This window comes from Pieris brassicae, chromosome 9, assembly GCF_905147105.1.
Source record: "Pieris brassicae chromosome 9, ilPieBrab1.1, whole genome shotgun sequence".
NCBI classification, from domain to species: domain Eukaryota; kingdom Metazoa; phylum Arthropoda; class Insecta; order Lepidoptera; family Pieridae; genus Pieris; species Pieris brassicae.
This window is the reverse complement of record NC_059673.1, coordinates 8,098,804-8,111,978: the sequence shown is the minus strand read 5'-3', so window position 1 is coordinate 8,111,978 and position 13,175 is coordinate 8,098,804. Positions and strand designations below refer to the sequence as shown.

The 13,175-nt window shown below is 33.3% G+C and overlaps 3 protein-coding genes across 3 annotated transcripts; all 3 read left to right on the top strand.

Moving 5' to 3' along the window:
- Positions 1-1,172: 1,172 nt before the first annotated feature.
- Positions 1,173-1,943, top strand: LOC123714591 (abscisic acid and environmental stress-inducible protein-like). The gene is made up of 2 exons (XM_045668923.1): positions 1,173-1,247; positions 1,379-1,943. Exons 1-2 carry the CDS (start codon positions 1,184-1,186, stop codon positions 1,915-1,917), a joined length of 603 nt encoding a protein of 200 aa, XP_045524879.1. The 5' UTR covers positions 1,173-1,183; the 3' UTR covers positions 1,918-1,943.
- Positions 1,944-3,760: 1,817 nt separating this feature from the next.
- LOC123714407 (fibroin heavy chain-like) lies at positions 3,761-5,435 on the top strand. Its single transcript, XM_045668649.1, has 2 exons — positions 3,761-3,824; positions 4,774-5,435. Exons 1-2 carry the CDS (start codon positions 3,761-3,763, stop codon positions 5,433-5,435), a joined length of 726 nt encoding a protein of 241 aa, XP_045524605.1.
- A 3,040-nt stretch (positions 5,436-8,475) lies between these two features.
- On the top strand, positions 8,476-11,674 carry LOC123714223. The gene is made up of 2 exons (XM_045668417.1): positions 8,476-8,612; positions 11,403-11,674. The coding sequence occupies exons 1-2, from the start codon at positions 8,528-8,530 to the stop codon at positions 11,543-11,545; spliced, it is 228 nt and encodes a 75-aa protein (XP_045524373.1). The 5' UTR covers positions 8,476-8,527; the 3' UTR covers positions 11,546-11,674.
- The last annotated feature ends 1,501 nt before the right edge of the window (positions 11,675-13,175 follow it).

Below are 13,175 nucleotides of genomic sequence, written 5' to 3'. Positions count from 1 at the left end.
TTACAGAACAAAATAGACAGTTTCGTTTTTGTGTTAAGACGACTAAGAGTTAACCATGATACGGTATTGGCTGCTTATCATGCATATGTTTCATCTATTATTAGATATGGAATCATAGTTTGGGGAAATTCAGTCGAAGTTAAATGGGGTATTTAAGGCTCAAAAGAAATGTATTATAGCAATTTGTGGAACAAAATGTATTGATAGTTGCGTACTTTTATTTAAGAAGCTCAAAATTTTATCTCTTCCCTGTAATTATAATTTAGAAATGTCCTTATTCGTGCACAGAAACTTACATATTTTTAAGTTGAATGTAGGCATGGGGAGAATTTTGCTGTGCCAAAAATCAATCTAGAACTTTTTAGAAAAAACACCTTTTGTATGGCTATTAAGGTTTACAATAATTTACCAAAAGAATTAAAAGATCTTCCGACTAGAGTCTTTAAAAATCGACTTGGTGTATTACTTTTGGAAAAAATGTATTATTCAATAAATGATTATTTGCGTGAAACACTGTAGTTGATATAAATTTAAAAAAGTATGATAATATACGATACAAATAATATAAGAATTGACCAATTTTAATATGACTAATAATGTAAAATGTAAAACTCGTTTAAAGACAAATTTGCGCGCCATTGTATGTGGCAGAATATGCGAAATTACTATTGTACCACCTTTTTGTACCATATTCTTGCAATAAATTATTATTATTATTATTTAAAAAGTCCCTGTAACAGTGTACCTTTAACGCTGTCAGCATTTCCTCATTGCGTTATTATATTAGTAACTATGAGGATTGCCTTACTAAAATAAACTCGTTGAGCGAGGAAAGCACTAAATCTGCGGTCACCGGTACTGTCTACCAGGCGCAATCTTTAATTAGTGCGTGGGCACTTGACTACTCCAAAGGGAACAAAATCAAAGTTGGAGGAATGACTCTTACGCGAAATAGATTTTTACATACAACATCCGTTTATCTAGATATTTGTTTAAATCCAAATTAGTTTATTAATATTCTTTCCGCATGATATAAATTCCATATAAGGGAATTTATACTAAAAATTACTTCCGGTGGAAGTTAAACTCAATGTTGATGCGTGGGTGTTGTCCTTGTTTCAAATAATATAAAATACTTTGATTTGCGAAAATTATGCATACACAAGATATTACTTAATAGAACATGTCTCAGAGTTACTTGGTCCTTTGTATTGTGCTCTGTGGATGGAGACTGGTTCTTGGCGCAGGTAATATTTGTGATAAAATCTAATCTATGTTTAAAGTAAAGTACATATACAATAATTGCAATACTTTTCCTGACTAACAATAACTTGATATAAACCTGGCATAGGGATTTTTAGCTTAATATTTTTTTCAGAACCTCAAAATGACGCAGAAGGCCGACATTTTTCAAAACATAAGTGCTATTCGGGTTCCTGCGGCGGAGGTTTAGGCTTTGGTGGTTACCAAGGTGGCTATCAGGGCGGCTATCAAGGCGGTAATCAAGGATACCCACCTATTAACATAGGAATCAGTCAATCACAATCATCTGCGTCTGGTGGATACGGCACAGATTTCAACCCACCATACAATCAGTATAACGGCTTCCCCAACAATGGACCGTTCTCAGGACATTACAACAATGGATATGGACCCTATAACAACGGTTATGGGCCAAACAACAACGCTTATGGTTCTTACAACAACGGTTATGGACCATACAACAACAATTATGGACCATACAACAACAATTATGGGCCCTATAACAACGGATTTGGACCTTATAACAGACCCTTTGGAAATAATCAATTTAATGGTAACTATTACTTAGGTAACACTGGTAATAGTTATGGCCTACAAAAATTTGGGGACGACAACGAAAACGATGAAGAGACATCGGCCAAAGAGACTGATTAAAAATTGTATTAATAAATTATAATGAAGCGAATGACAATATAAACGGTAAAAGTTAAGGAGTTTTAAGGAGCACAGACTATAGACTAATAAAAATTAAGTACGTCAAACTTTTTTTTTTACTCCAAGCCGAGAGGGTTTTCATTGTAGGCTGTAAAGGGCGCCAAACGTCAGATAGATAGATATAATTAAACTTGTGGAATACTGATAAAACTGTTTCTTCTTTATTCGTGGTATGGTTCCGTTATTATAATTATAGTTTTGGCATACTTATAAATAGCAATGTTATTCATAAAATAAATGAAATATCGCTTCCCAAACTACATAGACTTGGTGCTAGGAACACACACATTTTTTAAAATGTTATTTTGTCGCTCTGGATTTTATAGTTCATAAATTTTGGGACTTACGATATAATTAAATCTTCCATTAGCATATTTTATAAGTAGCCTCATAACTATGTTAATAGATTACGATCAATATCAAATTGGACTTGATCGAACGGTAAATAAATAGACTTAATTTTTACTCTATCTTATACTATTATTATAAAGAGAAAAAATGTGTGTTTTTGTATGTATGTTTGTAATGTTTTCACACAAGAACTATTAGACCGATTTCAAAAATACTTTCACCGTTAGGGAGCTTCACTGACATAGGCATCATATTAAAAAAAAATAGGGATCACTAATAAAAATTCAATAAAAACTCTGTCATCGCGTGCGTTGTGGAAAGTATTGATAATAGAACAAAAAAGTGTTGTATAGTATTATAGAACGTATCAATATCTCCAAAAAGAATGTTTTACCCATTGTATTTTGGCCTAACCCGAGTCGGAACTCGGAACACAAAACAAAACTACGTCAAATGTTGTGTATAGGGAAGTTCTAAGACACTGAATTTCTACAAATAAATATCTTCTCTACAGAGTTTTAGGGGTTTTCCGATGACACATATATATTTTTTATTATATATTCTGTTTAAATTAAATAAAGCCCGCGACCGAATATGTTATTCTACGCATGCTTTTAATTTTTGAACAAATCACCTTAATTTTATATCTTGGGAAACATAATTTTAAAATAGCCATAATACACTGCAAAACAGTAGAAGATATAAGATCAACGACCAAAGTAGAGGACATTACAAAGAAATTAAGGAAACTGGAACGGGCACAAGACGAGAGATAGTAATTTGAAATGAATAAATATTATAACATAATGGCAACGTGATGGAAAATAAAAAAGAAAGACAGAGCAAGAGATGGGCAGATGATATAAAGAGAATAGGAGGCACATCATGGACATGAAGAGCAAACATTAGAAAATAATGGAAGCAGCTGGAAGAGGACTATGGGTCACAGGACACGTTGATCATCGGCACATCTGATGTATTAGATTAACTAAAACAAATGTTGATATATATGATACTAGGTGTCAGCAATAAAGGCGTAATAATAATAATAAACCCCGAAACAAAATAATGGCCCAGGCGCATATATAACGTGCACGTTTTCAACGCGCGAAACCACGAAAAATAGCTAGTCAGTTATAAAACCTTACGTAACATTACTTTTATCACAATTTAAGGTTCACTTAACGCTAATTAACATACGTTATCCTTCCGGTAAAACTCGTCTAATAAACATACAATTTTTTTTAATGCCATACACATTTTGTCAATTAAGTACCATTTAATATTTCTTTTCAAATGATTTATAGTTTTGCGAATTATTTTACCGTAAGATGAATTTATGAGTATCGTTGACTTACTTAAGTGTATCGTGAGTGGGGATATTTGTTATAAAAAGTAAGAGAAATGATACATTAGAAATATATCTATCAAAATGATTGCTTGGTTTGCTTTGGTCAGCGTTATTTTGAGTTTAAGTGGTGCTTCTTCGTGGGTAGGTAAGTTCTCACAATTTTCTTATTTGTAGAATAAAACCAGCAATTGCATGGAAATTAAATTACTGGCTTAATCTTAAATCTCTTAAGGGAAGGTTTCACAGTGACAAAGCGTGTTATAATTTAAAAATCTGTGAACCGTCTTGATAGCTGTTTTAGTACTCGTACATAAAGACTTACTTTTGACATCTAATACGAGTATCAGTCTCAATTTGTTTATTTAAAATTGACCAAAACTCGTGTTAAGTTCGGCGGCGGTTGTTGGGGGATGTTCAAATGTATGTTTAATAATAATAAAGCGTTTATTTGCCAAGATTAGATTACAATTAGATCGATCAACTACAAATATCCGCACCATTAGCCATATATAAATAGGCTGCAAATATCATTAATGAAACACTGTTTAAAGCTGGGTGTTAACTGATTTTAATAGTTTTAAACATAAGCTTAACATACAATTTGGGGTAGCTTGGTTTCTAGGCTATCTAAAAACTAACATGACTTGCTAAATAAAATCTAAATATCGCTTCAATATAATGTCCAATTAAATATATTTATTTACGTAAATTAAAATTTATGAGTGTGGGAAAAACTAAAGGGATCATTTTGGCTTCAAGAGTGTGATTGCTAACATTTGGTTTGCGTTTCTAACTATTAACTTAAATATATGTAACTTAGCTAAAGTTACATAACTTATGCCTTGACCTTTTTACATTACGATTACTTAGGAAATGGTTTTAACAGTAAACAGGTTAATAGAGCTTTTGTTTTAATATTATCTGTTAATGTTGAAAGTCCTGTGTTACTAAAGAATACTTATATAGTACATATTATCTATTTAGCTTTGCAATTCACTATAGAATCGCAAACCATCTTTTACTGCGAAGGGTTACGAACACAGGTTCAACTCTAATGTTTTTTATTAAAGGTGACACAAACAATGTATTTACAGGTAATCCATACGCACATTTACTACGGAATGCAGAGCCTCCAAGCATCGCATACGGCTTCGGCGGAGGCTTTAGTAGCAATATTGGAGGCATAAGTCATTCTTCCGGATATGGAACCTCCTTCCAGACTGGTAACGGCCAAGCTTATGGTGCCGGTATTGGCTCAAACGGCAATGCCCGTGGTGTGGGTTTTGCGCAGACAGCACCAAATTTCAATCAATATCAATTCCCTCAAGCTTACCCAGGCTTTGGTAGGTCCACCTCTGCAGCCCATAGTTTCGGTAACTTCGGTTCTGCTGTATCATCAGTACAAAATGATGGACATGGATCCGCTATCAGCGCAGTACATAGTAATGGAAGATCTCAATCAGCTATATCGACAGTGCAGAACTTTGATCGCGGCCTTCCAACTTTAGCTCGTATCCAACCGGGTTTCATATCAAGGGCTGATAATGTGGGGGGAATTCAGACCGCGGTTTCTTCAACCCAAGGGCCAAATGGACAGGCGACATCGATAGCCCAAAATTTTGGTGGTTACAAAGCAGCAATTGCGAACAATGTTCAATTAAGAAATGGTGTGATACAGAATAATGGTGCCACTGTGATAAATGGACCAGGGTTTCAGTCTGCGCAGGCGCATGCTGTTAATTCGGGATATTATTAGACTAAAAAATATTTGTATTATATGCAATTGAATAAAAGACTGTTATAATTTAAAGTATTTTTTATTAAATTTTCTTGGCAGCAGTGGTGGCCTAGTGGCTTCAGCGTGCGATTCTCAACCCTGAGGTTGTAGGTTCGATTCCCCGCTGTGCATCAATAGATTTTTTTTCTATGTGCGCATTTAACATTAGCTCAAACGGTGAAGGAAAACATCGTGAGGAAACCGGCTTGCCTTAGACCCAAAAAGCCGACGGCGTGCGTCAGGCACAGAAGACTGATCCTGATCAGTTTGCCTATTAGATTAACAAATGATTATGAAACAGATACAGACATCTGAGACCCAGAACAAAACAATTATTACTACACTGAACCCAGGACCTTTGCTTTATACGCTAAGCCAAGCGACGAATAAAGACAATTTTTATTTTTCTGGGTAAACCTTCGAGATTTGGCTTACATTAATTTAAATAATACAATTGAATTGAAGAAAACAATAATATTTAGAAGATTTATAATTACTAAAGACAGGTTTTGAACTCACGACCCTGAATGTACCGTTATCGAAGGTCAAGAAGACAAATGTTGCCAGATAAAACATATATATTTTATGAGGATAAATATTGATTGATTAATACAAATGACTAACAGTTATTGTAGAAGACGCATGACAAATTAAAATTACATTATAAAGCGAAATATATTTGATAATATATCAGTTTAAAAAAACCGTTATTTACCCATTCACAGGCGTATTCACAATCAAACATTAATTTAAAAACTTCACCATTGATGTATTACAAATTTAAAATGGTCTTTGCCTGTCCCATGCTTCCTTCCCTTTCGACTTCATATCCGTTATTTATGAATAAGATAAAATATTTATAAAAAAATATAAATCTCCGAAAGCCTCCGAGTGAAAGCCTCCTCCAAATTTTTCCATTTGTCTCTCATCTTCGCTATTAATTTCCAGAATTTTTCGTTATCTCTTTTATGATCTTAACTAACTGTTAACTGTTAACTGTTTTGTGGTGGGCGTCGACTCTTTCTTCTGTCTACTGCGCCATTCCAAGTAACTTTTTCAACCTGCCATTACAAACGCGGGCAGTGTGACCTATTTCCACTTTTTAGAGTGACTACTGTCATTTTTGTTTATTTCGTATTTAGCCATTTTACACTTTGACAACAAACACCCGTATTATATAACTAAACAAATTGTCTTAATGCATTTCATTCTCTAAGGTCAAGAGTATATTGGAGTTGGTTTATCGAGAGATTTATTAAATTTATATAGTATTAAAAGCTCTTCAGTGAGGTTTATTATTACTCTCATATCTCAAAAACGTTTGGGGTTTGACTTCTAAAATTAAGACAGTTGTTAATTGGAACTACGAACACACCAACACTGAGAAAAGACTTTCTACATATAAGTGAAACATTTATTTATTTATTAAGAAGATTTACATATGTGTGTGTGTGTGTGTGGACCAATTAAAAATCCTTTGCATATAGTTTTGTTTAAATAAGCAGGAAAACATGCCACATATTTTGGTTGCGGAACAAAAAGAAAAAAAGAAAATTTAATTAGTTAACAATGAATCATTCATCATGATCAATTATTTCGATCAAAGCTCACGAGTGTCGTGACAGCAAGGAGAGACATATCAATGTCAATTGTCAATAGTTGACTCATTAAATCTGTTCGCTGCTCTAACCATAAAGTTCCTCCCTCTATAATCTGTTTTTACTTAGGTACATGTAATAGGTTCACGTGTCTTAGAGTTTTGTTATATATGTACGTAGGTTTATTTTGCTTACCAGCTGAGTACAATCGACCGTACCAGTACCTATTTTCATTAGGTAAACAATACACATAATAATAATTGTTATAACAATTACATATAACGTATCATAACTTTACTTGAATTTTAATTTACGAACTAATTAAAGTTGACTTATAAAAGCTTCTAAATGCGGTTTGGTTAGTTTGATATTTGTTGTTTTATTATTGAAGAAGACTTTTATCAATCATATAATGAATGAAATCTAAGAAAAATATTGCTTTCATTAAGGCGATTAAGCAGGGATAAGTTTGATTCTGAGCTGCACAAACTTTCGTTTTCAATTGAAAGTTTAAGTATTAAAAATTGCTCGTACAAGTTACTAAGTGAGAAAACATGGCACTGCAACAAAAAATCTACGTTTATCAGTCACCGAAGACAGACCTTTTCTAGCATTATCATTTAAAAGATGACCCTATGTATTATATATACCTTCTATAATTATTTTTTGTTTCGCTTGGAACCCATCGCTCAATTCGAGCTTGATACCCAGAGACGTTTGTAAACCTCATTGAAGACCGTAGCATAATTATAAAATTGTAACGCATAGCAAAAACCAAGGCTGGCCTGGCTAGAAAAACATTATAGATCGTCAGGTATTACTATAATTATAAAGGCATTGCTCGTACAACATTCCATTACCGCCAATACTATTGTGTCTTGTATGATAATGAGTACCTAGCCAGTGTGTACTTAAGGTAACTTAAACTGTACTTTATGCAAGGCTCCCGCAACTGTGCAATGGATTCAAAGGTCTACCTTCTTACTTTAAAAAATCGCAAATATGTAAAAGTATATAATTTTCGGTCCTAACAAAGACGTCTTCAATTTACAATTTAACTAGGGGACTCGACAGACGATGCCTGCATGATATTTGCATGCATATATCAAGCGATTAGGATATTAAACGAAGTATGAACGTACCGACTGCAGCGCCATCTACGGGGCTGATTTGTAAATCTAAACCATCCAGGGCGCCACCGGAACGCTTACAACAAAATTCATTCAAATCGGTCCAGCCGTTTAAGCAAAAGTTCAGTGACATACACACGTACAGTAGAAGTAGTATATAAAGATGACGAAAGTGCAAGCTATGCCGAAGCAACTCTCTACTCGAAAAAAATTGTTTAAATGTCAATGAGTGCATAAGTTATATGATGCAATACATGAAAAAGCTGCATTTCGTAAGTCGACAGTCGCCATGTTTTAGATAGCGAGTCGTTCCCGCGCATTTCTTGACATCGCACGTGTCAACATGAAACTTGTCATTTTATTGTCTGTTTTTCTTTTTCTATCTGTAATTGCTGCTCCACAGTCTAAATTGGAATTTGGAAATAATGGTGAGTATAGTTTTACATTGAATAAAGCGTGTGCATAAGGTATTTGTAGGCCTACCCTAACTAAGCCCTGCGCTTGACATATTTATGGAATGACAACACCAGTTTACATATTATTTGATTACATTGTACGTTTTAGGTATCGAGTATAAATTTAACATTAAAATCAGAATGTGCGTCAGAGCAACCTTGGCACTACTTACTGTATACAACGCGAGATACTAATATAATTTGTAATTCGAATTGATAAATTTAAAATTTCGACATTAAAATTACATACATTTATGTAGACGGACATTTTTGAAGTCAGGAAAATAGTTTTCTAGTTTCTATGTAATTCACACCAGGGACTAGTTAGTCCACTACCAGTTGGTAGGATCAACACGGCGGCGAATAATTTATCATCAGAGAGAAAGCTAAAGATATTGTTTGTTAGCTGAGACAATACATGTGATAATACTAGTAATTTTTTTTAAACTTTGTAGTTTTTACGTAGTTTTAATATTTTTTTAACTTTACAGTCTATTGCTACCTGAGATACCACGTCAGTGAAACTTGACCTCAAAAACGGACATTATTCTCCTTATTAGATATTTACGCTTCGTTTTAAAGAAATTTGCAAGAATTTAAGAGCGTCATAAAAATCGAATAAAACATGCCGATTTTTGATTTGCACCTATCTAAAGAGGTTCTAGGCCGGGCGAGACCATAAATGTTTTATTTTAGTGAATATAGTTAACCAGTTATTAGAACTAGTAATTAAAATATTTTATTATCAAAATTGTACAGCTAAGTTCATTGAACGTGCCCTAGGGACTACTGATTCGAGTTGAATTTTTATTTTGTATTGGAAAAATCCATTGGTCGTAGAAGGATTTCTGCTAGTATACAGTTATAAAACGCTTATTAGGAATTCCTTGTTGATCTTTATAACTACGTAACTTATATCACAAAGACATCGAAGTTATCAACGACATATCACGGCCATCAAACAAACAGGGTAAATACGATTTGAATAAGAAATATAAATTCCTTATCTTTATGTTTTAAGGAAAAAAAAGGAATAGTATTCTATACCATCATCCAATATTCTTAACCTACATAGTAATAATAAAAATAATTAAAAATGGATAAATTAAAAACGAGTTGGGTGCCTCTTAAATGCTGGCTGCATTCTCTCGCTGTATTGTGATACTTATTCGTTGAATGAGCAAAGCATCAACTCCGGAGTCAGTACTATCCAGGGGCCAACTTAAATCTTTAATTAGCGCTTGTGCACTTGAACCCCGGCTCAAGAGTCTCCACTCTAAAAGGAACAAAATCAAAGCTGAAGGAAAAACTTCTATTTTGCCGTTTATTATTTCCTGCTTTGCGGCCGTGGCAACTTTTGTGCTTGTCCAATTGAGGTGAGACGGTACTCACTTGTCGAAACATGAAGCATGCCATTCCAAATATCATCCCATCAAATGCGATCAAAGACATCCTGTCAGGCCGCCTACCATCGTCCCTAGGGATGCCTGTTGTCTCTAAAATGGCTAGGATATTGACGGAGGCAAGAAAGTGACGTATGATATCGTTGACCACGGTGCCACCACCACCAGAAGGACACTTATGGAGAGCATGAACCCTCCTAAGCGAAGTGATTTAGGGTACAAAATGGTGTTTGTGTTTGGCGAAGGATAAGTCAATGGCTACAAGCCTTGCGCGATCTATAATTGAGATTTGACCTAATATATTTTGGGATTCATATTGCCCATCACACTTAATCGAAGACATACTGGTCCCCTAACAACGATTTCTTTACCAAACAAGCTAGTATAACCATGTAAACATAAGAAAGATAAACACATTACTACAATGCTAGAGTACGACCTCACTACCTTTTGAATTGTGTGAACGTGTTTCTAAAATATCACACATTTTCTTTTAAAATTTAATAAGATGAACGTTGATTAGCAAAAATGGTGCAGAATAACTAAATAGAATCTAGTTAGTAGAATTTCGCTTCAATTATGCAACTTGCAACGAGTTCAGTTATGTAAGAAAGCTTTATGTAACATATTCCAGATTAAACTAAGAATTTGTATAAAAAGAGTTCGTTGCATGCAATCATAAAAAATAAGTTCAGTGTAAAAAATAGCCACGTAACGGTTAGGTTAAGGAGGAACGAATACAGGAACAATGGCTCAGAATGCTCATAGTATATAAACCTTGCCTTTCAGCACAAACACAAATAGTACAGAAAACACTCACAAAATAATATATTAAGGTAATTAATAAATAAAATTTAAATTGACAAATATCGAAACAAGAACAAGTGCGTTTCACAAAGCGTTATATCAAAACCAAAGCGATAGGTTTTCTAAAACTATGCATTAACATGAACAAAATTTATAATTTATGTATGTATTATGCACATGCGATTTTAATATTGTCATAAATACATATTAAAGAGATTGTCAATCTGTTAAAGCTATATGAAATTTGTTTAATCGAAACGAAAGTAACTTCAAAAGTAAGCAACTTTTTAAGAAGTAACAAATATAATTTGTAACAAAACCACATCATCAATCGCTTTCTAAATTAATAATAAAGACTTTATTTAACAGACGTTGCAGTCCATTAATTCATTAATGGTTCATGAATTCACGTTCATTAATTAAGGTCAAATTTTATCTTAAAAGCTTACTACATACGTACTTACACAGAAATACTGAAAACAAATGTTTATAATATCTTTTTATAAATAAAAAGTTTAGTAAAATAAAACTAACTTTATACTTTATTTTTCAGATAGCCGACAAGTTCTTGAAGAGGTGGTCGTGGAGTCTGTTCTTCACGTGAAGAGTCCTTCAGGGCGACAAGCAAGAACAAACACGAGAACTAACTTGCATGATGGCGCCCGTATTTCTGAAACAAAACCAAATTTAAATTAATGGACATAAAGCTTATGTTTAGCTAAAATAAAATTAATTGTAAATTAATTAAAATAAACAAATTTTGCGAAAATTGTTTAAAATATATCAATAGAAGTTTATGTAAAAATAGTTTATTTTTTTTCAATTGACATAACTATATTCCATGTGACAGTTGTCGATGTATCCTCAATATTAAGTTTATGGAAATTATTTTAAGAGATAATTTCACTTTCATTTCTATAGAAACATTTTTATTGTAATATCACTCTCAACATTTGTTACTAACGAAATACACACATAGAAACACATAAGATAATAATAATCAAAAAAGAAAGTTAACAAAAATAATAGAAAGGAAAAGAAAAGAACCTAAACCGAAACTAAGAAATAAAATAAGGTACATTTTAAGTGTGTAATTGTGGTTGTAACTGGCCCTGGCCCAGAATTACGCTTTGCAGAAAACATAAAATTAAAAAGTACATGAATGAATCATTAGTAATTTCTAATAGTAATTATCTTAAACTATTTTGTGAAGGAAACATTTTAGTCACTCAGGTTATCAGATCCTATAAAAATAATAATCTCGGGGTTTTAACCCAAGAGCTAATTCGATTGCCAACACTCTTTTCAGTATAACATTATTATAACTCCACAGTATTTTCATTATTATAAAAATCCTGCATCCCCGTGACCCAGGAACTGAAAAATACGATTTGATAAATGTAAGCTTGTTTATTAATTGTTTTTCGTCGATGTACGTCGTCGATCGCCAAACAATATGCATTGTAATTTTATATAAAAACGTAATTAAAAGAAACTCTGTCGTACTCAATCACGCCTGGCAAAACACACTTAGCAAACCAATATGCAGTATGCATGTCAACATTATTTTCTTATTATAATTCGTTGCATACAATAACAGGTGTATCGCCTTGCAAAATTATCCTATGTTATCTTATTCATTTTAGAAACAAGACTGTTGTATTACAAAGATAACTAGGCCAAATTATTATTATTCCATTAAAAAACACTAATATCGCTAAATAAATTATCATTATAAATACCTTTCTAACATACCAACTCGATTCGCTCTCTATTTATTTCATCTATTTTATGTACCAGGTGAAGATGAGGTGGTAAACATCTGTATTGTTCATTACATTTACGACCTGTAGTTCTGGTATTTTGTGATACCGGCGTAATACTTTGGTTCTTTTAGACCCCGTGTATGCGCCGAAGAAGATGCGGGGCTAGAAAAATTTCTACGTATGTTACTTTGTTGGTTTTTAGCCGAGTAGCTAATCATTGTAGCATAATCATCAGATCTGACGTCTATTTCAATATTATTTAAAATGTGCTTTCTAACCTGAGTGAATAAACTTTTCCTTGACCTGCAACGTACTAGCGAGCCCTTTGGGATTGATAGTATTCATAAGCGACGATACCACTTTACGTCAGGTGAGCCTGCCCGTATGCCTGCCCTGTTCTATAGTGCTATGGTTTTTAGAATTACAAATTTATTGATTTTATGACATTTAAAATTCACGTCGCGTCCCTTCCCAATAACACTTAAATCTACAGAAATGTTAAGTTGAAAACAGTAAAACTCAATTCTAATGCAAGCCTCATGGAGACGATCAAAAGTTAT

Coding starts and splice junctions, on each gene's coding strand:
- LOC123714591 (XM_045668923.1), top strand. CDS start 1,184: ATGTCTCAGAGTTACTTGGTCCTTTGTATTGTGCTCTGTGGATGGAGA. Junction 1,248..1,378: donor GAGACTGGTTCTTGGCGCAG/GTAATATTTGTG, acceptor TATTTTTTTCAG/AACCTCAAAATGACGCAGAA.
- LOC123714407 (XM_045668649.1), top strand. CDS start 3,761: ATGATTGCTTGGTTTGCTTTGGTCAGCGTTATTTTGAGTTTAAGTGGT. Junction 3,825..4,773: donor TGGTGCTTCTTCGTGGGTAG/GTAAGTTCTCAC, acceptor ATGTATTTACAG/GTAATCCATACGCACATTTA.
- LOC123714223 (XM_045668417.1), top strand. CDS start 8,528: ATGAAACTTGTCATTTTATTGTCTGTTTTTCTTTTTCTATCTGTAATT. Junction 8,613..11,402: donor ATTGGAATTTGGAAATAATG/GTGAGTATAGTT, acceptor TTTATTTTTCAG/ATAGCCGACAAGTTCTTGAA.